General features: G+C 43.1%; 1 protein-coding gene across 6 annotated transcripts in view; it reads right to left on the bottom strand.

Moving 5' to 3' along the window:
* Positions 1-23727, bottom strand: part of LOC115162469 (probable palmitoyltransferase ZDHHC14) — a 100695-nt gene extending 76968 nt beyond the window's left edge. For 2 of the 6 annotated variants that reach the window (XM_029713790.1, XM_029713794.1), the window contains exons 1-2: positions 23268-23727; positions 19122-19431 (exon numbers count right to left, since the gene is read on the bottom strand). In XM_029713790.1, the coding sequence (XP_029569650.1) occupies positions 19122-19366 (245 nt within the window). In that variant the 5' untranslated portion in view covers positions 19367-19431; positions 23268-23727. Of the gene's footprint in view, positions 1-19121; positions 19432-21536; positions 21948-22424; positions 22736-23103; positions 23152-23267 lie in introns of those variants that run through there. The other 4 variants (XM_029713791.1, XM_029713792.1, XM_029713793.1 and 1 more) reach the window with 4 other exon arrangements.
* Between the last annotated feature and the right edge of the window lie 542 nt (positions 23728-24269).

Here is a 24269-nt window from a genome sequence, read left to right as displayed (position 1 = left end):
GGCCGGCCCCCCAACAACCTGCCCGCTTGACCCTATCCCCTCCTCTCTTCTCTAGACCATTTCCGGAGACCTTCTCCCCTACCTCACCTCGCTCATCAACTCATCCCTGACTGCTGGCTACGTCCCTTCCGTCTTCAAGAGAGCGAGAGTTGCACCCCTTCTCAAAAAACCTACACTCGATCCCTCTGATGTCAACAACTACAGACCAGTATCCCTTCTTTCTTTTCTCTCAAACTCTTGAGCGTGCCGTCCTTGGCCAGCTCTCTTGCTATCTCTCTCAGAATTACCTTCTTGATCCAAATCAGTCAGGTTTCAAGACTGGTCATTCAACTGAGACTGCTCTTCTCTGTGTCACGGAGGCTCTCCGCACTGCTAAAGCTAACTCTCTCTCCTCTGCTCTCATCCTTCTAGACCTATCTGCTGCCTTTGATACTGTGAACCATCAGATCTTCCTCTCCACCCTCTCTGAGTTGGGCATCTCCGGCGCGGCTCACTCTTGGATTGCGTCCTACCTGACAGGTCGCTCCTACCAGGTGGCGTGGCGAGAATCCGTCTCCGCACCACGTGCTCTCACCACTGGTGTCCCCCAGGGCTCAGTTCTAGGCCCTCTCCTATTCTCGCTATACACCAAGTCACTTGGTTCTGTCATATCCTCACATGGTCTCTCCTATCATTGCTACGCAGACGACACACAATTAATCTTCTCCTTTCCCCCTTCTGATAACCAGGTGGCGAATCGCATCTCTGCATGTCTGGCAGACATATCAGTGTGGATGATGGATCACCACCTCAAGCTGAACCTCGGCAAGACGGAGCTGCTCTTCCTCCCGGGGAAGGACTGCCCATTCCATGATCTTGCCATCACGGTTGACAACTCCATTGTGTCCTCCTCCCAGAGTGCTAAGAGCCTTGGCGTGACCCTGGACAACACCCTGTCGTTCTCCGCTAACATCAAGGCGGTGACCCGATCCTGTAGGCTCATGCTCTACAACATTCGCAGAGTACGACCCTGCCTTACACAGGAAGCGGCGCAGGTCCTAATCCAGGCACTTGTCATCTCCCGTCTGGATTACTGCAACTCGCTGCTGGCGGGGCTCCCTGCCTGTGCCATTAAACCCCTACAACTCATCCAGAACGCCGCAGCCCGTCTGGTGTTCAACCTTCCCAAGTTCTCTCACGTCACCCCGCTCCTCCGCACACTCCACTGGCTTCCAGTTGAAGCTCGCATCTGCTACAAGACCATGGTGCTTGCCTACGGAGCTGTGAGGGGAACGGCACCTCCGTACCTTCAGGCTCTGATCAGTCCCTACACCCAAACAAGGGCACTGCGTTCATCCACCTCTGGCCTGCTTGCCTACCTACCTCTGCGGAAGCACAGTTCCCGCTCAGCCCAGTCAAAACTGTTCGCTGCTCTGGCACCCCAATGGTGGAACAAGCTCCCTCACAACGCCAGGACAGCGGAGTCAATCACCACCTTCTGGAGACACCTGAAACCCCACCTCTTTAAGGAATACCTGGGATAGGATAAAGTAATCCTTCTACCCCCCCCCCAAAAAAAAAAGATATAGATGTACTATTGGAAAGTGGTTGTTCCACTGGATATCATAAGGTGAATGCACCAATTTGTAAGTCGCTCTGGATAAGAGCGTCTGCTAAATGACGTAAATGTAAACTACACACAATAGCCCATAATGACAAAGCAAAAACGAGTTTTTAGAAATGTTTACTAATTTATAAAAAATAAAAACGAGAAAAAACGTATTTACATAAGTATTCAGACCCTTAGCTATGAGTCCCGATATTAAGCTCAGGTGCATCCTGTTTCCATTGATCATCCTTGGGATGTTTCTACAACTTAATTGCGGTAAATTCATTTGATTGGAAGGGTACCAAAAACATTCTGCAGCATTGAGGTCCCCAAGAACACAATGGCCTCCATCAATATTAACTGGAAGTTTGGAACCACCAAGACTATTCCTAGAGCTGGCTGCCAGGCCAAACTGAGCAATCGGGGGAGAAGGGCTTTGGTCAGGAGGTGACCAAGAACGTGATGTTCACTCTGACAGAGCTCCAGAGTTCCTCTGTGGAGTCGGGAGACCCTTCCAGAAGGACAATCATCTCTGCAGCACTCCAGAAAAATCAGGCCTTTATGGTAGTGTGGCCAGATGGAAGCAACTCAGTAAAAAAAAAAAGGCACATGAAAGCCCGATTGGAGATTGCCAAAAGGCACCTGGTCTGATGAAACCAAGATTGAACTCTTTGGACTGAATGCCAAGCATCACATCTGGAGGAAATCTAGCAACATCCCTACAGTGAAGCAAGGTGGTGGCAGCATTGTGCTGTGGGGGTGTTTTTCAGGAGCAGAGAATGGGAGACTAGTCAGGATCAAGGGAAAGATGAACGGAGCCAAGAATACAGAGATCCTTGAAGAAGTCCTGAGAGCTATGGAGCAGGTTTTCAGACTGGGGCGAAGGTTCACCTTCCAACAGGACAACGACCCTAAGCAAATTGCCAAGACAACGCAGGAGTGACTTTGGGACAAGTCTCAATGTCCTTGAGTGGCCCAGCCAGAGCCCGGAACTGAACCCAATCGAACATCTCTGGAGAGACCTGAAAATAGCTGTGAAGTAATGCTCCCTATCTAACCTCACAAAGCTTGAGAGGATCTGCAGAGGAGAATGGGAGAAACACGTGGGCCAAGTTTGTAGAGTCATACCTAAGAAGACTCGAGGCTGTAATTGCTGACAAAAGTGCTTCAACAAAGTACTGAGTAAAGGGTCTGAATACTTATGTAAATGTCATAAGAGTTTGTCTTATAAATTCGCAAAAAAACAACCGTCTATGCTTTGTCATTACGGGGTATTGTGTGTAGGTTGGAAAAAGGAAAAAACGATTTAATACATTTTAGAAAATAAGGCTGCAACCTAACACAATGTGGAAAAAGTCAAGGGGTCTGAATACTTTCCGAAGGCACTGTACATACAGTTGAAGTCGGAAGTTTTTCACAATTCCTGACATTTAATACGAGTAAAGATTCCCTGTTTAGGTCAGTTAGGATCACCACTTTATTTTAAGAATGTGAAATGTCAGAATAATAGTCGAGAGAATACTTTATTTAAGCTTTTATTCCTTTCATCAAATTCCCAGTGGGTCAGAAGTTTACATACACTCAATTAGTATTTGGTAGCATTGCCATTTAATTGTTTAACTTGGGTCAAACATTTTGGGTAGCCTTCCACAAGCTTCCCACAATAAGTTCGGTGAATTTTGGACCATTCCTCCTGACAGAGCTGGTGTAACTGAGTCAGGTTTGTAGGCCTCCTTGCTCGCACATGCTTTTTCAGTTTTCTATAGGATTGAGATCAGGGCTTTGTGATGGCCACTCCAATACCTTGACTTTGTTGTCCTTAAGCCATTTTGCCACAACTTTGGAAGTATGCTTGGGGTCACTGTCCATTTGGAAGACCATTTTCAACAAAGCTTTAACTTCCTGACTGATGTCTTGAGATGTTGCTTCAATATAGTTCTGGGACAATGTAAAGTCCATGGAGAATAAGAGCACCTCCTCCCAGCTGCCCACTGCACTGAGGCTAGGAAACACTGTCGCCGCCGATAAATAAACGATAATTGAGAATTTCAATAAGCATTTTTCTACGGCTGGCCACGCTTTCCACCTGGCTACCCCTATCCCGGTCAACAGCCCTGGACCCCCCACAGCCACTTGCCAACCCCCCCCCCCCCCCATTTCTCCTTCACCCAAATCCAGATAGCTGATGATCTTCAAGAGTTGCAAAATCTGGACCCCTACAAATCAGCTGGGCTAGACAATCTGGACCATCTAAAATGTTTCGCCGCAATTGTTGCAACCCTTATTACTAATCTGTTATATTGATATAGGACTCGTTTTACTGTGGATATAAATACTTTTGTACCTGTCTCCTCCAGCATCTTCACAAGGTCCTTTGCTGTTGTTCTGGGATTGATTTGCACTTTTCTCACCAAAGTACGTTCATCTCTGGGAGACAGAACGCGTCTCCTTCCTGAGCGGACTGACAGCTGCGTGGTCCCATGGTGTTTATACTTGCATACTATTGTTTGTACAGATGAACGTGGTACCTTCAGGTGTTTGGAAATTGCTCCCAAGCATGAACCAGACTTGTGGAGGTCGACAAAAAAAAATTCCTGAGGTCTTGGCTGACTTCTTTTGATTTTCCCATGATGTCAAGCAAAGAGGCACTGAGTTTGAAGGTAGGCCTTGAAATACATCCACAGGTACACCTCCAATTGAGTCAAATGATGTCAATTAGCCTATCAGAAGCTTCTAAAGCCATGACATCATTTTCTGGAATTTTCCAAGATGTTTAAAAGGCACAGTCAACTTAGTGTATTTCTGACCCACCGGAAATGTGATACAGTGAATTAATCTGTCTGTAAACAATTGTTGGAAAAATTACTTGTGTCATGCACAAAGTAGATGTCCTTACCGACTTGCCAAAACTATAGTTTGTTAACAAGCAATTTGTGGAGTAGTTGAAAAACGAGTATTAATGACTCCAACCTAAGTGTATGTAAACTTCCGACTTCGACTGTACAGTCGTGGCCAAACGTTTTGAGAATGACACAAATATTAATTTCCACAAAGTTAGCTGCTTCAGTGTCTTTAGATATTTTTGTCAGATGTTACTATGGAATACTGAAGTATAATTACAAGCATTTCATAAGTGTCAAAGGCTTTTATTGACAATTACATGAAGTTAATGCAGAGAGTCAATATCTGCAGTGCTGACCCTTCTTTTTCACGACCTCTGCAATCTGCCCTGGCATGCTGTCAATTAACTTCTAAGCCACATCCTGACTGATGGCAGCCCATTCTTGCATAATCAATGCTTGGAGTTTGTCAGAATTTGTGGGGTTTTGTTTGTCCACCCGCCTCTTGAGGATTGACCACAAGTTCTCAATGGGATTAAGGTCTGGGGAGTTTCCTGGCCATGGACCCTAAATATCGATTGTTGATGTTTTTCCTGGAGAGAAGTGGCTTCTTTGCCGCCCTTCTTGACACCAGGCCATCCTCCAAAAGTCTTCATCTCACTGTGCGTGCAGATGCACTCACACCTGCCTGCTGCCATTCCTGAGCAAGCTCTGTACTGGTGGTGCCCCAATCCCGCAGCTGAATCAACTTTAGGAGACGGTCCTGGCGCTTGCTGGACTTTCTTGGACGACCTGAAGCCTTCTTCACAACAATTGAACTGCTCTCCTTGAAGTTCTTGATGATCCGATAAATGGTTGATTTAGGTGCAATCTTATTGGCAGCAATATCCTTGCCTGTGAAGCCCTTTTGTGCAAAGCAATGATGACGGCACGTGTTTCCTTGCAGGCAACCATGGTTGACAGAGGAAGAAAAATGATTCCAAGCACCACCCTCCTTTTGAAGCTTCCAGTCAGTTATTCAAACTCAATCAGCATTCTCAATCAGCAAGGCTGGAGTGCTCTCCAGCCTTGTCCTCATCAACACACACCTGTGTTAACGAGAGAATCACTGACATGTCAGCTGCTCCTTTTGGGGCAGGGCTGAAATGCAGTGGAAATGTGTTTTGGGGGATTCAGTTCATTTGCATGGCAAAGAGGGACTTTGCAATTAATTGCAATTCATCTGATCACTCTTCATAACATTCTGGAGTATCTGCAAATTGCCATCATACAAACTGAGGCAGCAAACTTTGTGAAAATTAATATTTCTGTCATTCTCAAAACTTTTGGTCACGACTGTACATACATCACTTTAAAAACAAAAAATTAGGAATAAGCAAATGCTTTGATTTCTGTTCAAACAGATGGAAAAGGGTTCTTAGAAAACATCCATCAGGGAAAAAAAGTCTAAAGGTATTAGAAATACATCGATGTTGAAGAGCCAACTAATAACACATTTACAGTAGCTTTCTTATACATTTCCGCCTTCTGTCAGTTTATGAAACATGCCTTGACATTACCAAAAACCCAAATATCTTTAAGAGGGAGAGTAATGAAAGTTCTTAGAAGTAACAAGTAAAAGGTAGACCTAACAATTCATTTGTGTTTCTGATAATTCATTAGCAAGTGATTAAAACTCAAATTTCCGTTACCAAATCTGTAATGCAATTTCTGCAATTAAATTGACTACAATGGGAAATCATAGTAGTCACAAACCACAGTTGGGTTCACAAGTTTGGACAGCACAATAGAGCATAGTAGGGTACAGTAAAGAAGAGTATAGTTCAGTACAGCACAACAGAGTAAAGAAAAGAGTATAGTTAATCACAGTAGTAGAGTTCAGTACACAGTAGAGCACAGAGTTGAGTACACAACAATCTACTGCTTTGTGCTGTACTCTATTGTACTCTACTGCGCTGTACAAACTTGTTAAACATAGACTTTGATTCTTTCAGATTTGGTCTGGGTCCAAACAAATTTAGTCTTGTTTGGAGGCAGAGCTCATTAAACTAATAGCCAGTGTGTAGATTAATACCCAAATATGCAAAGGAGGATATTGAATATTTATACCTTTGTGTACCTATTCAGGATACACCACCAAGAAAAGAATGACATTCATATCCATAATTATGCAGTTACAGATCAGGGACCCATGATAAAATTCCGTTACCAGGTGTAAATCCACTTCACTTACTGTAGTTCAATAACCAAAATAGGTTTTTCAAAGTAAACATGACATGTCATAGCTGACACCCCATTCTTTCTGCAGACATCGTTGAATCTTAATTTGGGGCAGATATTTAAGAGTTTTTGGAAAACGTTGACAAATAATTTTAACGAAATTCTGTTACTAAACTTGCATCTGCATAGTTCATCCAGTAAATGTGTCTGTAAATTGTTAGTGTAAATTGTTAAAAAGTAGTCCTTGTGCAGAGAGTTGTATGGTTTGTTATACTTTGAAATCATGGTTTTTGTTTGGCAGACATTTTAAGCGAAAAATCTTGAGTCTCCGTTACCATGGAATTGCCCAGCTGATATGTAAAAGAAAGCACTGAACGCTGCATTTGCAGAACAGAATGAAAATGATTAAGCAGGCTAGTTAGCCAATAAGCAAGTTATTATCAAACATTACTGAAAAGGTCCATTAATTACTCTGCGCTTAGCTCATTAAAGCAGCAGCCTTAGTGACCTTAAGTAGAAGATATTAATTACTTTTTAATCTATAGCCTATGGATTCAGAGCTTTGTCAACATTATGTTTGATCGCATTCTCATTGCACTTAATTGCATAGCACAAAAGGCTTGAACTTACCCTGACTGATATAATTTGTCTGTTAAACACAGTGAAAGCTTTTAAGTATTTGTTGTCATGTTCTTAAGTTGTTTCTCACATTATTTGGGCAAGATGTGCTCCCAGTGGAACAAAATCAAAGCCTTGCAGAGCATTTGTGCATGTGGGCGTGAAATCCTTCAAAATGTGTTAGTAGTAATAATCCGCCGACACATGCAATACACTCAATTACCCCCATCCAAGTGAATAGACACGGGTAGCATGAGAAGGTCGGCGACCGACTGGGGGTGTTGGGGATGAGAAGGGAGAACAGACAAAGAGAGAGTGAACACAACTTGATTCCTGCCTGGTTGGACTGAGCCTGGCTGACAGATTTTTTTATTTAATCTTTATTTAACTAGGCAAGTCAGTAAAGAACACAATTCTTATTTACAATGACAGCCTACCAAAAGGCCTCCTCCAGGGACAGAGCCTGGGATAAAAAAAATGTTTTAATTTAGATAGATATAGCACAAAAACATACATCACAACACTACATAAGAGAGCTAAGACAACAGCATAGCAAGGCAGCAACACAAAAATGGTACAAACATTATTGGGGACAGACAACAGCACAAAGGGCAACAATACATCACACAAAGCAGCCACAACTGTCAATAAGACTGTCCATGATCGAGTCTTTGAAGGAAGAGATTGACATAAAACTGTCCAGTTTGAGTGTTTGTTGCAGCTCGTTCCAGTCACTAGCTGCAGCGAACTGAAAAGAGGAGCGACCCAGGGATGTGTGTGCTTTGGGGACCTTTAGCAGAATGTGACTTGCAGAACGGGTGTTGTATGTGGAGGATGAGGTCTGCAGTTGATCTCTCTGATAGGGGGAGTGAGGTCTAAGAGGGTTTTATAAATAAGCATCAACCAGTGGGTCTTGCGACGGGTATACAGAGATGGCCAGTTTACAGAGGAGTATAGAGTGCAGTGACGTGTCCTATAAGGAGCATTGGTGGCCGAATGGTAAAAAAAGCATCTAGCCGCTCGAGAGTACCCTTACCTGCCGATCTATAATGGTCATCTGAATCAGGGTTAGTTTGGCAGCTGGGGTGAAAGAGGAGCGATTACAATAGAGGAAACCAAGCCTGGATTTAACTTTAGTCTGCAGCTTTGATATGTGCTGAGAGAAGGACAGTGCACCATCTAGCCATACTCCCAAGTACTTATATGAGGTGACAACCTCAAGCTCTAAACCCTCAGAGGTAGTAATAACACCTGTGGGAAGAGGGGCATTCTTCTTACCAAACCACATGACCTTTGTTTTGGAGGTGTTCAGAACAGGGTTAAGACAGGGTTAAGGGTAGAGAAAGCTTGTTGGACACTAAAAAAAAACTTTTGTTGTAGAGCATTTAACACAAAATCCGGGGAGGGGCCAGGTGAGTATGACTGTATCATCTGCATATAAATGGATGAGAGCTTCCTACTGCTTGAGCTACAGTTGAAGTCGGAAGTTTACATACACTTAGGTTGGAGTCATTAAAACTCATTTTTCAACCACTACAGAAATGTCTTGTTAACAAACTATAGTTTTGGCAAGTCGGTTAGGACATCTACTTTGTGCATGACACAAGTAATTTTTCCAACAATTGTTGACAGACAGAATATTTCTCTTATAATTCACTGTATCACAATTCCGGTGGGTCAGAAGTTTACATACACTAAGTTGACTGTGCCTTTAAACAGCTTGGAAAATTTCAGAAAATGATGTCATGGCTTTAGAAGCTTCTGATAGGCTAATTGACATCATTTGAGTCATTTGGAGGTGTACCTGTGGATGTATTTCAAGGCCTACCTTCAAACTCAGTGCCTCTTTGCTTGACATCATGGGAAAATCAAAAGAAATCAGACAAGACCTCAGAAAAGAAATTGTAGACCTCCACAAGTCTGGTTCATCCTTGGGAGCAATTTCCAAACGCCTAAAGGTACCACATTCATCTGTACAAACAATTGTAAGCAAGTGTTAACACCACAGAACCACGTAGCCGTCAGTCCGCTCAGGAAGGAGACGCGTTCTGTCTCCCAGAGATGGACGTACTTTGGTGTGAAAAGTGCAAATCAATCGCAGAACAGCAGCAAAGGACCTTGTGAAGATGCTGGAGGAAACAGTTACAAAAGTATCTATATCCACAGTAAAACAAGTCCTATATCAATATAACCTGAAAGGCCGCTCAGCAAGGAAGAAGCCACTGCTCCAAAACCGCCATAAAACAGCCAGACTTTGGTTTGCAACTGCACATGGGGACAAAGATTGTACTTTTTGGAGAAATGTCCTCTGGTCTGATGAAACAAAAATGGAACTATTTGGCCATAATGACCATTGTTATGTTTGGAGGAAAAAGGGTGAGGCTTGCAAGCTAAAGAACACCATCCCAACCGTGAAGCATGGTGGTGGCAGCATCATGTTGTGGGGGTGCTTTGCTGCAGGGGGGACTGGTGCACTTCACAAAATAGATGGCATCAAGAGGATGGAAAATTATGAAGCAACATCTCAAGACATCAGTCAGGAAGTTAACCTGTTAGGGCTAGGGGGCAGTATTTACACGGCCGGATAAAAAAACGTACCCGATTTAATCTGGTTACTACTCCTGCCCAGTAACTAGAATATGCATATAATTATTGGCTTTGGATAGAAAACACCCTAAAGTTTCTAAAACTGTTTGAATGGTGTCTGTGAGTATAACAGAACTCATATGGCAGGCAAAAACCTGTGAAGATTTCATGCAGGAAGTGGCCTGTCTGACAAGGTGTTGTTGTTCTTGCCTCTGTTTATTGAAGACTCAGGATCTTAGCTGTAACGTGACACTTCCTACGGCTCCCATAGGCTCTCAGAGCCCGGGAAAAAGCTGAACGATATCGAGGCAGCCTCTGGCTGAAACACATTATCGCCTTTGCCAAGTGGCCGATCAGAGGACAAAGGGCTTAGGCGCGTGCCCGAGTCGACCCCATGCTGTATTTTCTTTCGTCTGTTTACCTAATTGCAGATTCCCGGTCAGAATATTATCGCTTTTTTATGAGAAAAATGGCATAAAAATTGATTTTAAACAGCGGTTGACATGCTTCGAAGTACTGTAATGAAATATTTAGAAATCTTTTGTCACGAAATGACCCATATTTACCATTCGGATAGTGTCTTGAACGCACAAACAAAACGCCGCTGTTGGAACATAACTATGGATTATTTGGGACCAAACCAACATTTGTTATTGAAGTAGAAGTCCTGGGAGTGCATTCTGACGAAGAACACCAAAGGTAATCAAACTTTTCTAATAGTAAATCGGAGTTTGGTGAAGGCTAAACTTGCTGGGTGTCTAAATAGCTAGCCCTGTGATGCCGGGCTATCTACTTAGAATATTGCAAAATGTGCTTTCACCGAAAAGCTATTTTAAAATCGGACATATCGAGTGCATAGAGGAGTTCTGTATATAATTGTTATGCTTTTTGTGAACGTTTATCGTGAGTAATTTAGTAAATTGTTAGTAAATTTGCCAGAAGTTTGCGGGGGGTATGCTAGTTCTGAACGTCACATGCTAATGTAAAAAGCTGGGTTTTGATATAAATATGAACTTGATTGAACAAAACATGCATGTATTGTATAACATAATGTCCTAGGTGTGTCATCTGATGAAGATCATCAAAAGGTTAGTGCTGCATTTAGCTGTCTTCTGGGTTTTTGTGACATTATATGCTAGCTTGAAAAATGGGTGTCTGATTATTTCTGGCTGGGTACTCTGCTGACATAATCTAATGTTTTGCTTTCGTTGTAAAGCCTTTTTGAAATCAGACAGTGTGGTTAGATTAACGAGAGTCTTGTCTTTAAAATGCTGTAAAATAGTCATATGTTTGAGAAATTGAAGTAATAGCATTTCTAAGGTATTTGAATATCGCGCCACAGGATTCAACTGGCTGTTACGTAGGTGGGACGATTTGGTGCCACCTGCCCTAGAGAGGTTAAAGCTTGACCGCAAATGGGTCTTCCAAATGGACAATGACCCCAAGCATACTTCCAAAGTTGTGGCAAAATGGCTTAAGGACAACAAAGTCGAGGTATTGAGTGGCCATCACTAAGCCCTGACCTCAATCCCATAGAAAATGTGTGGGCAGAACTGAAAAAGTGTGTGCGAGCAAGGAGGCCTACAAACCTGACTCAGTTACACCAGCTCTGTCAGGAGGAATGGGCCAAAATTCACCCAACTTATTGTGGGAAGCTTGTGGAAGGCTACCCGAATCATTTGACCCAAGTTAAACAATTTAAAGGCAATGCTACCAAATACTAATTGAGTGTAATGTAAACTTCTGACCCACTGGGAATGTGATGAAAGAAATAAAAGCTGAAATAAATCATTCTAATATTATTCTGACATTTCACATTCTTAAAATAAAGTGGTGATCCTAACTGACCCAAGACAGCAAATTTTTACTAGGATTAAATGTCAGAAATTATGAAAAACTGAGTTTAAATGTATTTGGCTAAGGTGTATGTAAACTTCTGACTATAACTGTATGTTGTTGATGTAAATTGAGAAGAGCGTGGGGCCTAGGCTCGCGCCTTGGGGTACACCCTTGGTGACAGGCAGTGGCTGAGACAGCAGATTTTCTGACTTCATACACTGCACTCTGAGGTAATTAGCAAACCAGGCCAAAGACCCCTCAGAGACACCAATACTCCTTAGTCGACCAACAAGAACGGAATGGTCTACCGGTATCAAAATAGCACCACAATATTGTTCAGAATCAAGGACAATGGTGACATCATTGAGGACCTTTAAGGTTGCAGTGACATCCATAACCTGAGCGGAAACCAGATTGCATACCAGAGAGAATACTACAGACATCAAGAAAGCCAGTCAGTTGATTATTTTTCCAACATTTTTGATAAACAGGGCAAAATAGAAATAGGCCTATAACAGTTTAAATAAAGGACGAATCGTGGCTGCCTTCCAAGCAATGGGAACCTCCTCAGAAAGGAAAGGAGACACAGGTTAAAAAGGTTGGAGATAGGCTTGGCGAGGATTGGGGCAGCAACCTTAAAGGGTCTAAACCATCTGACCCAGATGATTAGCCTCTCTCGGCTTCGCAGGAAAGAGACAGAAACAGGAAAAGTACATGACAAGGAGTGACCTGTTAGGAACGACTTGTCCAAACGGGGAAATGTTTGCTAAACACACAGATGAGGCTGGATGACCTTTAGCATAGTTTAGTATTCTACCTCAGTCATTGTTCACTGACCAGTTACGCAACTCAAATGGTAAGTGTGTCAATTAAATCGAGTTTATGAAATGTAGATTATTGAAAAGCAGTTTGAACTCTTCTGTGGTCGGGGATGCAGTGAAAGGCAGGTTTTAGTGTAAGTTCCAACAGCATGTTTTTCAAAAGGGCAGGTGACACTTGTAAGTGGTTTCTTGCTGACTCATTGAGAGACTTTATGTAGGCATAGCACAAACTCCCCCTCTCAGGAAAGCGGGTGCTTTATTCTCAGGAAACGGTGTGCGTTGCGGGTGTGGCTGTGCCAAAAAGTTGCCTTCAGAAGCATACTGAACTCTTTCACATTTGGCTGCCCCTGGAGGGATTGACTTACCAGTTACAGGAGTTCTGCCTTTGCATAGTCCTCCAAGACATATTACCTTCTCTCTGAACACTGGGCAGAACTAAGCTACATAAAAGAGGATGTACCTTTGTAATAAAAATGTTAAAAAACTATTCCCAACATCCTTGGCTGAGGGAATTGTTACCTGCTGTATTCTCTGATGGACGCAGTTACAATAATTTGCTATTAATGCTTTGCCTGGGGTGTACAATTAGATACAGGCCTAGCTGTATTTCAGTCTCTAGTCTCATCTTGGGAACATACATCCTCAGAATATACTGTCTGTAACCAAAAAGCATCCCGACATTATCCTACAAACTGTCGCTGAAAAGGAGATGGACAAAGAGATGTTACAGAAATGCAGCAAACGTTGTCAAACTCAATAATTCTCAGGCTATAACAAATGAAAGTGGAGGTTAATCCTATGCCATACTCCACTGTGTAACCAAGCCATCCTGTCAGAGCTACCTGGCTGCTGCCTGCTCAGTCACAGGCATGCCCTGAAAATGAGAGGGTATGATTCACCACTGGGTTGGATGGATAGCTGCAGCCGATGGTCTACGGGATCATGTGCATAATGACAGAGCACTTCAGCATGACGAGCAAACAGAACATAAACAAAATAGCATACACTGGCATTAATCCTGATGTAGGGAAGGAGAGTAGCATTATGATTAGCAGCTCCACTGGTATTGTGATCATATAGACATTCTTGGTGCTAGTTTCTAATGCCCTGCTTTGATGGGGACTGATCTAGGCCCACCTGTTTTGTACAGCTCTGGGCTCCAGACTGTTATGGTTAGTTGTAGATGTGGTACAAAAAGATAAAGCTCTCTCAATAGTTGATGGCAACTTAAACCACACTCCTAGTGGCACTGCCTGCCATTGAAATATGCTTGTCAAGAGGAAGCTATGATGAACAGGGATTGACATTAAGGGACAATTCACTCAAATTACCAAAAAAATAAATACAAATCGTTACCCTGTAAGCAGTCAATGGACAAGTTAAGACAGGAAATCAAGGTTTGGTTTCACTGGCACTGTTTCCACATGCCCTGGTTGCACAAATCCCATTTAAGTCATGGGACCGATATTAACATTTTCCTTGTATGATGTTTAAATCATCTATAAGTAACTTTGTTGAGCTTCACAATACATTTGAGATACTTTTGTATGATTTGGACATGGTGTGAAAAATGCTAATAAAATCGGTCCCATGACTTTCATTGTTAGCTTTCCAGTAAATTACAAAGAAAATAGTTTGCATATTATCACAAAGTACCATGGATGTGAATTGATGTTAGCTTCAGCTGTAAGCTAGCAAGGAAATTAGCCTACAAAGCTGGAAGCTACCGGTATCTTCTTGCATTGTAGTGTTCTAGCCTCTATGGACATTGTTTTGCGAACAGTAATTAACACTACAGTTTCAACATTTCTACATGCCATGTTGAATTATTCAAGTGTGTTAACTTCTGTGCAGCATGAGTGGGAAGCGAACATGATGCAGACCAGATTCCCAGCGCAGTGGCAGCTCTAGCAACAAGAACGTTGAGCAGGCAAGAGGCATACACAGTGCGCTCGTGTGGGGACATCGGCTGCGCTGAGACAGACTTGATCCTCTCAGTTTACGACGGAAGACACATTTGACAAAAGTACCGAAAGTGTCAAATTCTAGTACCAAACAGTTTATGTTCTACAGAAAAAAAATATGTTTGCTATACCGTGCACCAGTCAGTCAAATTTCATTGTTAGCTTTCCATACATCCAATCCTTTTGAAACACTACTTTGCCCATACTCCCCGGTTGCCATATAGAGCTGGGACGACACCAGTACCGCGACCCTTGTTAGTATCGTAGCAAGGAAACAAAACACAAAATCGGATTTAAATTCTTTAGAAAAACAGCCCTAATGTTGGAAACAAACATTTTGTCATCCAGAGCCACATTTATTTAATTTCTAAGCTATAGCACACAATATTTTACAGCATTTTTTTTTTTTTTTTTTTTAAGGGCCAAAGAGTTATCTGCTTTGTGTTTTCATTTTTGCCATGGAAGAAATATTGCGTGTCCATCGGCCCAAGTGCTCGTGTTTCATAGTGAGCGAGTCACGCACAAGACAGGTCGTGGGTGACAATGCTTGTGAATGATTCAGAATGTTGGAATATTGATAAGTGGCAGTTGGGACATTGAGTGTGCATCGTCTCAATGCTCATTTTGGCCAAAACACTTGCAGACTCGAGTGATCACTATCGAACACAAAAGCGAGTGGCCAAGCGTTGAGTTAAAAGGGCTTAGGGGCCAAGTGTTGAGTTTGATATTCAGCCTGACTGTGGTGGAAGAAATGTAATTACCCTTAAGTCATGTAATATGAACACCATACACAATAGGACCATATTCTCCATTGTTCACACAGAATTATGACTTTTAATTTATTTTTATGGATTTTTTAAGGTCAGTTTAAACATGAACATTTTTCCATTTGTCACATCCCTTGTGTGTGTGTGTGTGTAAAACAAGATCCTGCTTGCCAACACCCAATCAAAAACCACACTAAACATACTCACCATAACACACCTGGTTAAACATGTCCATCATGTCATCATGTGTTAACTGAGATTAGCGTTAGGTCACTACATGGCAGTAGCCTAACTGTTGCATGTTTTTGCTGCTATGTGGCAGGAAGGAACTGGCCTTCCTTATTATTGAAGTAAAACATTCAGACTGTCACACAGAGAGATGACATTCAGAATGAGGTCTCACACAGTGGGCAACCATAAGGGCAACCATAACACACAAACCCACGCAACCACACATAGAAATCACGCAAATGTACACTCACCTACCCACCCAATTATACAAGTCAAAGGGTGCAGAAATGCCCCTTAAATTCAATAAATAATTCCATCCCTGCACACACACAGAGAGACTTGCACGCCACATGTGGTAGATGTGTATTTTAATCTCGAGACAACGTGGCAAACAAACAAAGGGAGATCTGGGTCTCTCGGTCTTGCACAAATTTCAGAGCGAGACAAAGCAGCGGGTCTAATAGCAACCATACAACCATACTTGAGGAGAGAGGACACGAGTGAGAGAGGGCGAGAGCGGGCATGCGAGCGAGAGCAAGCTTGAGAGAGAGTGAGCGCGGGTCACTGGATCTTGCCTGCCATCTATTATGATTTGCTGCACGTCACACACACACCTCATTTGTGCCGTGTCACAAGCTAGCTGCTTTCAATAACTAAGCCTATGTTCAGTCCAGAATAGAGTTTTTCATAGACAGACAAACATAAGAGTTAAGACCATCTCCTTGGACAACAGGAAGTCCTGTAGAACAAGGCCTACAGTATTTTCTAAAGGAATGAACTACAGTGCCTCAAAATAACTACTTCAAAACATTTGTCTGGGTAAAACTTTTACAAGACAAGGGGGAGCATGTGCAAGTTGCAACAGCGCACATGGGCGTCTGGGCGGGAGCAACAGAACAGAATAATAAACAGACTAGAGTCTGGCTTTCACTAAGAGGGCTTCCATACATAAATAGCCGAGTATCTGTTTCTGAGATTGGGGACAATAAGAGGGATGAAGACAATATCTGCTTTTCCTGCTGCCTCCCTTTACTGCTTCATAGATCTCCGCTTTCTCTCCACCAACTGGAAGGAAGTCTGGAGAACGCAGAGGAACAATGGATGACCTCACCAGACTGGACCTCTGATGTGAGTTTAAGGCTAGCGACAGGCAGACAACCAAGCCTCTGCCGTTTGGTTACAACAGACCTTCAACCTTATCATGATATGCAACTGAAGGAGAAAGAGGAATGAGGGTTTTGCGTTATGGCAGCCAGGCAGGCACCAATAGGGATTAGGCTAGACGTTCACGACAATGCCCTGGGCTGGACTGGCACCGGCGTGTGAAAGGTAGGAAATACACAGCAAATCTAGATGCATTAAAGTTGAGGACAGCAAACCACAGCGAGCAGGTTCAGTCCTGACTAGCACCCTGTCCGATAGATAGCTGGCTCCTCTCAGCTGAACGGGGGGGGGGGGGGGGGGGGGGGTGACAGAGAGAATAGTCAGGAGGACTCGGATGGCCTGCAGGTCTGGAGAGAGGAGACGCGACATTACTGAGCCTACGGTACTGAGCTCTCCGTTGTCCTCTGCTGTTCCTGTGAACAGAACACTGTAGTGAGAACAACCAAAGGCAGCACCGAGCGAGAGTGCTGGTTCAGCTGGGCAGGTCAGGCAGGCAGGAAATTAAGCCCAAAGGGGTGTTTCACTAGGAAGCAGCTGGTATTCTCCAGGTGGGTGGATGGAGGTCCCTGTGTGAGGATTGGATGGTTACCAGTCTCTGCGATTTTCATCTATATACAGACAGCTCTCCACTGGCCAAAATATAACTTGTTGGTTGGTGGTGCTGGGTTTTTTACAGTGATGAACGCTCACAACCAGAATTGCTCTTGGCGACTGGGGTTATGACAGTGACGGCACTGAGGTGAGTTTACACAAGTCTAGCTGATAAAGTTGGTGGAAGGTAGGAGGTCAATATCTCTCACATAATGCAGAGCACTACTAATGGAATGGAACTGGCAGCAGGTCAGGATTAGCAGAAATGACAACATGGAAAAGGTTTTTACGTTGATATGACATTAAGAATATACCCAGGTCTTGATCATGCATACGGAACCCCTAGAGAGAAAAGCTGCCGGTCCTGAATCAGCAACAACATCCAAGCCAAGGTAGGAAAAGAAGCAGATTGTCACAAGGAATGATTCGTCAGGAGGACTAGCAGGGAGAGAGTGGCTGACTGGTCCAGCATAGAGCTGCTGAGACATCCCTGTACTCCATGGGACCTAGGAGTCAATTTACAAACTGATGAAAATAGGGGAGTCTGACTCATCCAAGCCAAGGTACACTGACAGTGGACCCCCACTGACTCCCCTATTTTCATCAGTCTTCGCTCTAGGGGTTCCGTATCCCCCCCCCCCCAGGTGACAGGTTGCACTGTTATAAAGCCAGGGACAGTGTGAGAGGAGAAGTGGGGACTCAGCGCTCTGGCTTTACAGGCTCCACACTTCACCACATGAAATAAACAATGTGTCACAACAAATCAAATCAAAGTTTATTGGTCGCGTACACAGATCTGCAGATGTTATGGCAGGTGCAGTGACATGCTTGTAAAACAAGCAAGTCTGACAGATCTGGAGAAGTTTCATAAAAACAGGGTAAACCAGTCCGGGCTGGGGAAATCTGGTACTTCAGAGAGGTCATACACTTTTTTCCCTCACTGCTGTGTTTAGAATGGATGGGGTTTGGATTACTTGTGTGTTGCTGTGTGTGTACACAAGAGAGGAAGAATGAGAGAGGAGGAGTTGTCTAGAACAAAAATGCTAATGAAACTGAAATTCATTTATTTGGAAAGGACTGACCATTTAAGGCTTATGCAGTCTAGGGAAAGTGGGATACCTAGTCAGTGGTACATCTGAAATGTGTATTGGCCACGCTTTGGGTGGCTGCCTTAAATCAACATCTACGTCATCGGCGCCCGGGGAACTACCTTGCTCATGGGCAGAATGACAGATTTTTCCTTGTTAGCGCGGGGGATTCGATCCAGCAACCTTTCGGTTACTAGCCCAACGCTCTAACCACTAAGCTACCTGCCGCCCCAATCTACATGCATGGACAAGTATCGTATAGTGGAGTCACTCAACCAGTGACTATGACAGACAAACAAGAGCAGATACACCTTTTCAAAAGAAACTAGACAAGTGTTACCATGATTACTAACCCGAGAGGCAAATGGACATCAAGTAGGCTGTCCTGGCTGTCAGTAAGAGTGATGAATGAGAGTTAAGACAAGTAGCCTACCTACGCTACAGTATCTACCCTCTAATTAATTGCCATGACACTTCCAGAAAAATGTCTAAGATTAAACATTAGAGCTGAGCTAACGGAATGAAAAGGCTTTAAACCCTCTGCCAACTCCAAGACGCTGCTCGATGTGACAGCTCAAGGTGAAAGAGCACCTTGAGGAACAGTGAGTGAGAGAGCCACAGTCTCATCCACATACAGGCCACCCCTGGCTAATACACAGTGACAGGTTGGGCCATAAACCCTGGCTCTTTGTTAGCTACAGCACACCAAAACTCCAGACAGCCCCAATGCCCAGTTCATAGGCAAAGTGGCCATGGCCAAAGAAACGATGGCAAAATCAAAGGGCAAAACCTTTAGCTACTTACTCAAAAGCGAAGAAGAGTCCGCTTGTGACGAGAATTAGGACAAGGGTAAGGTAGAAGACCCCTGTCTGCCTGGCCATCATGATCCTCCCATTGCAGTAAAATTTATTCCGCCCTGGGAAGGCTTGCCACTTCCTCCTCTTTGGGGTCCTCTTCTTGTATGGAGTCTCCATCGGGGTCGAGCTGCGAGTGCTGATCTGGCTGTACTCGCACTCTCGCATAGGCTCAGCAACCCTGAGATGCAGCATCAATGGTCACTCAGTGAGATCCCCCAACAGTTGAAGCAGTCCAGGGCCAGGGGGTACAAGCGCCGCTGTAATGAAAGCAACTATTATGTTACTGGAAAGAAAGTGGTCTGATTATAGCCTGGTCCCAGATCTGTGGGGGCTGTATACAGCCGAGTCAACTCCTATGGTTGCTGTCATGCCAAAAAGACAATGAACAACAGTTGGCAAAACAAACAAACAGATCTGGGACCAGTCTGACTTTAGGATCACTTTTAATTTTTGTTTTATTATTGCTGATGATGTTGTATGGATTTAGAAGGTTAGCTAGCTACCATTTAAGAAGTCATGTTTTATCAGACAGCTAAATGTTTTATGAGTTCATAATGGACTATGGGGAGTTTATGTAGCTAAATCTAAGCACACACATTTCTCTAGCATGACAGCCAGACCTACTTGGCTACCCATTTTACCACTAAGATAACTAGCTAGCTACAAGTGACAGCTTCTTACATGCTTGAAACTTTTCACTAGCAAGCTAGCGTTCCTTGGCTCTAGCCACACATTGTTATGGCGGTGAAAGGTGAATGCTTCCATGCCCTAGCTGCTTTTAGCAACGCTAGTATTTACACACCAGCGCGGTGTGGACGGCCCAGTGGTGCGGACAGCTCCTTGCCATCCAGGATCACTCTATCAGGCGGTGTGAAAGGAAGGCCCGGGAAATCGTTAAATAAAGACTCCAACAACCGAAGCCATAGACCGTTCTCTCTGCTTCCACACGGCAGGCGGTACCGGTGCATCAAGTCTGACACCAACAGGCTCACGAACAGCTTCTATCCTTTTGCCATAATACTGCTAAATAGCTAACAAAATGGCTGCACGGACTATTTTATTATTTTTGCACTTTCTCTATGCATACTCAGAGCCCTAAACTACACACACTGATACTCCAACACACATACAAACACTCACTCCATCATTTGCTCACACACACATAATATGCACATACATTTATACCGACTACACACACCCACTCACATACGCTGCTGCTACTCTGTTTATCATATATCCTGAGGCCTAGTCACCTTACCCCTATACATATCTACCTCTATTGATCCAGTATTCCTGCCCATTGTAAATATGGTACTGGAACTGACCCTGTATATAGTATGCTTACTTACTTTACTGTGTTCTTCTTATATCGTGCGTGTTTTTGTTATACCTTATTATTTGTAGCATTACATTGTTATTGATTAGTGCATTGTTGGGGTTAGAGCTTGCAAGAAAGGCATTTCACTGTACTTAAGCACGTGCCATTAAAACTTGAAACTAACGTTGCTCGGAATTATCTTACAAAAAAAAAACTGAATAGTCCACCGGAAGCCAAAAGTTATATACAATTCAATTTCAGCTTACTCCGTAGGGTTGGGCCTTATGCAGGGGGGGAAATGGAGAAAAACATCTAATAGAACGCAAATTAAACAGGCTTTCCAAACATGGGTCTTTTGTAGACCCACTTCTTGTCCACTTACCTCACATCAAAATAAAAGTCCTAAATATGCACCACACTTGCACAAAAAGCAAGAACTTGTGGGGGACTTATATTTTTAACATGATGTAAGTAAGCAGAGGAACTGACCTTACTGTGGAACTGCATGGGTCTACAACAGACCCACCTGTGGACATTCTGTTTAATTATATGTCCCATCATGTTTTTTTTATATCAAATTCCTCCCCGCATAAGGACCAAGGCTACAGACAATCGACACAGGAAGTTGAAATTTAATTTTATTTAACTTCTGGTTTTCGGCGGACTATTCCTTTTTATTGCAAGCTAATTCCCAGCAACCCTAGTGTAAATACTCGAGTTGCTAAAAGCAGCTAACAATCCACCCAAAACCACTTATTCCTTTAATTTACAGTGTTAAATGAGCACAATATTTTTTGTGAATGAATGTTTAATTTTTGTGTTATATGGCGTCATAATAAGGTTGGTAGCACCATTGAAAATCTTTGTGGAAATCTGTTGCAGCTCAAGTCGACTACAAAAATCCGCAATGCAATGGGCTGGCTGGCTAGAAAACGTAGCTAAACACAACAATACCAAAGACAATATCAGCACGTAACGTAGCTAGTTAGCTGTAAAAATCGCCTAAACAAACTGCACTATCAATTTAGGAGTCTACAATCTCACCATGTTCAACCTGCTGATCGATGTCCCTCAGAGTGGAGTCTAACATTTGCAATGGCGGAAATACTTTTAAGGAGATGGGAAAAGTTGCCCATGCAACGTAAATGGGCCGCACGGTGCATTCTGTGCGATTCTGGGACAAGGACTGAAAGGGAGTCTATTGGGAAATCGCTCAAAAACCTAACATTAGCACCAAATTCATAAACCAGAAGTTCAACATTACAAATCTTTTCCAAAATGGGAGATAATTAACTTTCCATCTGTAGTATCGAATAGCTTTGGAATTGTGACATTACATACTTAATAGGCACATTTCTTGACATATACAGTCAATTTGAAAAGGATTAGCTTAGCAAACGCGTGACGCAGCATGACAACGTGAACACGATTGGTCCGCAGTCTTGCTGGGTGGGGCGTTATACGCTCCTTCATTCATTGGATTCTTATCTCCTTTCTATAATATCTCTGGCAATAGCACCATGCAATACACCCTAGGCCCTCCGTTAAATGACAAATTTCTCGAGGCAGGAATATAGCAAAAATATGACCAATGGCTCATTTGAGAGAAGACATTCTCCCGAGTTATGACATCAGACAGTATTGAAATCTGACATGTATGATAGACGTTTTTACGATCTAAAAGTCGTATTCATATTAACTTCCAGTGCAGTGAGAGCGGTTTTCTCACAGTGCTACGTCATACCTGCTGGATTTATCCCTGCTTGAACGCCAATAACTCAGAAACACATGAAAACATTAAATGATCAAGGGAATCAATAGAACATCACTCAGAGATGCACAAAAACAATATAACATTCAAAATGGGTGAACCTTTCCTTTAGACCTTTATACATTAGCTAGTGTAAAGCATAGCAGGCGCATTTAACTAACCTCTTCTTGGCAATACTTTAATTCTCTCGACTCCGGCAAAAAGTGTATCTTATACATGTCGTGCCCAGTTGCAGGTGGTTCTCCAAAAAACAGAATATTCAGAAATATATTAAATCCACTTTTGGCGCCGAGTGAGGAGTTCCCATGACATTTTAGTTGCCAGAGTTCTTGCATTTCCCAACATCTTTTCAGGAACTAGTCGGGGCCACGTGCGGAACTAAATGGCAGCGCTTCACAGTGCGACCAAAACAAAGATCTACACACATGCAAGAGGCATTTCTAACTCTACAAAACGTGGATTTGATACTTTTCTGAATATTATCTGGTTTTGGGAGAACCACCTGCAACTGGACACGGATATGTATAAGATATACTTTTCTCCCGAATTGAGAACTTAAAGTATCGCCAAGAACAGGTTATTTGAAAGTTTGCCTGCTATATTTTACACTAGTTAGTTAATGTAACGGGATGTACGGAAGCGTTCATATCACCGCTGTAACAATGTGTAGTTAGCTAACGGAACTAACATTACCAAATAATCAAACGTTAACTAATGTTACGTGAAAATAATTCGGCAAATGTACTTTACGGCTAGGTATAGACAGCTAATGTTAGCTAGTAGCAAACTACCAACAAAAAAGAAAATGCAGCTAGCTAAGTTAACGACATTGTAACATACTTGTATTGAAACTCGGGGAGGGGGGACTTCTGAGTGTTCTGTCGTTTCCTGTAAACCAATACCCGTTTTCATTCAGCAAACATTACGGTCACATCACCTGCGGCATACCATCACAGAAACCGAATCCCTCTAACGTTAGTGTTTCTACCCCTCTGACAGCTCACCAAAGTAAGTCGACACTGCTTGTGGTACGGCACTTTTTTCCGCTCTTGTATCCGGGTTTGTTGCGAACTGCAGTCGAAACCAATATCATCCTTTCTCTCTGAATTACAAAACGTTTATGCCTGGTCTGAAAACACCAAACGCTTCATTCATAGAAAGTCAGCGTATAGACACGTTCATCGGTCCCACACCCCTTCAACCGCAGCACATAGCGCGAGGGATGTTTAGAAAAGATGCTCCATCCTGGCTCTCTGTCTAGTCGTCGCGCGTAGTACGAAAGATCGCCCAGCTAGCTACAGATATGCCGATAATTCTGCCACGTACTCCTTCGCTTGTGCGATACACTATTCCCAGACAGGCTGCTGAAACATCGATATCACACACTGTGTTTGCTATATTGTTGTTGGGAAAGTATTCCCACTGCTGCCACCCTCACGTTGCGCTGCTCATTGCAACAAGAAAACGTTGTTACCACATACGTAGCACACAGCTCCTCCTCTTTTTTTGGTCAGTGGGTAGCTGTGCAACAGGAATTATGGGAATGTAGCTAGTGAACCATTATATAATTGATTGCACATTGGGATAGAAAATGAAAACAAATGTCCAATGCTTGAATAAATACAAAAAAAATAGCATTAATGTCTTCAATAATAGAACAATATGATCAATAGATGATGAAAATTAGGCATTGTTAGATCCTGAATTCAAGTCTACTACTATGTTGGCGCCAGCAGGGGAATGAATACTTGTCACATAATAGCACCATATAGATAGATGGGGGACTGTAGTGCCCAAAAGCCCGTTTTAGCATGGGCAGTGCAGTTGAGGACTTTCACCATTTTGAAGTAGTCAATTGGGTGGGACTTCCTATGGGTTAATGCAGAGATACTGTATATACTGACGAGATGTTCTTGTCTCCGCCCTAACAATGTGAGTCATTCTCCCAAAGGAGGGAAGGCAGGCTGTCTATTTATTGGTCTGCTTATTGCTGTATTCCGCCTTGG

The sequence above is a fragment of the Salmo trutta genome, chromosome 25, assembly GCF_901001165.1.
Source record: "Salmo trutta chromosome 25, fSalTru1.1, whole genome shotgun sequence".
NCBI lineage: Eukaryota > Metazoa > Chordata > Actinopteri > Salmoniformes > Salmonidae > Salmo > Salmo trutta.
Note: the sequence above shows the minus strand (reverse complement) of the source record. Positions and strands in the feature narration are given on the sequence as shown.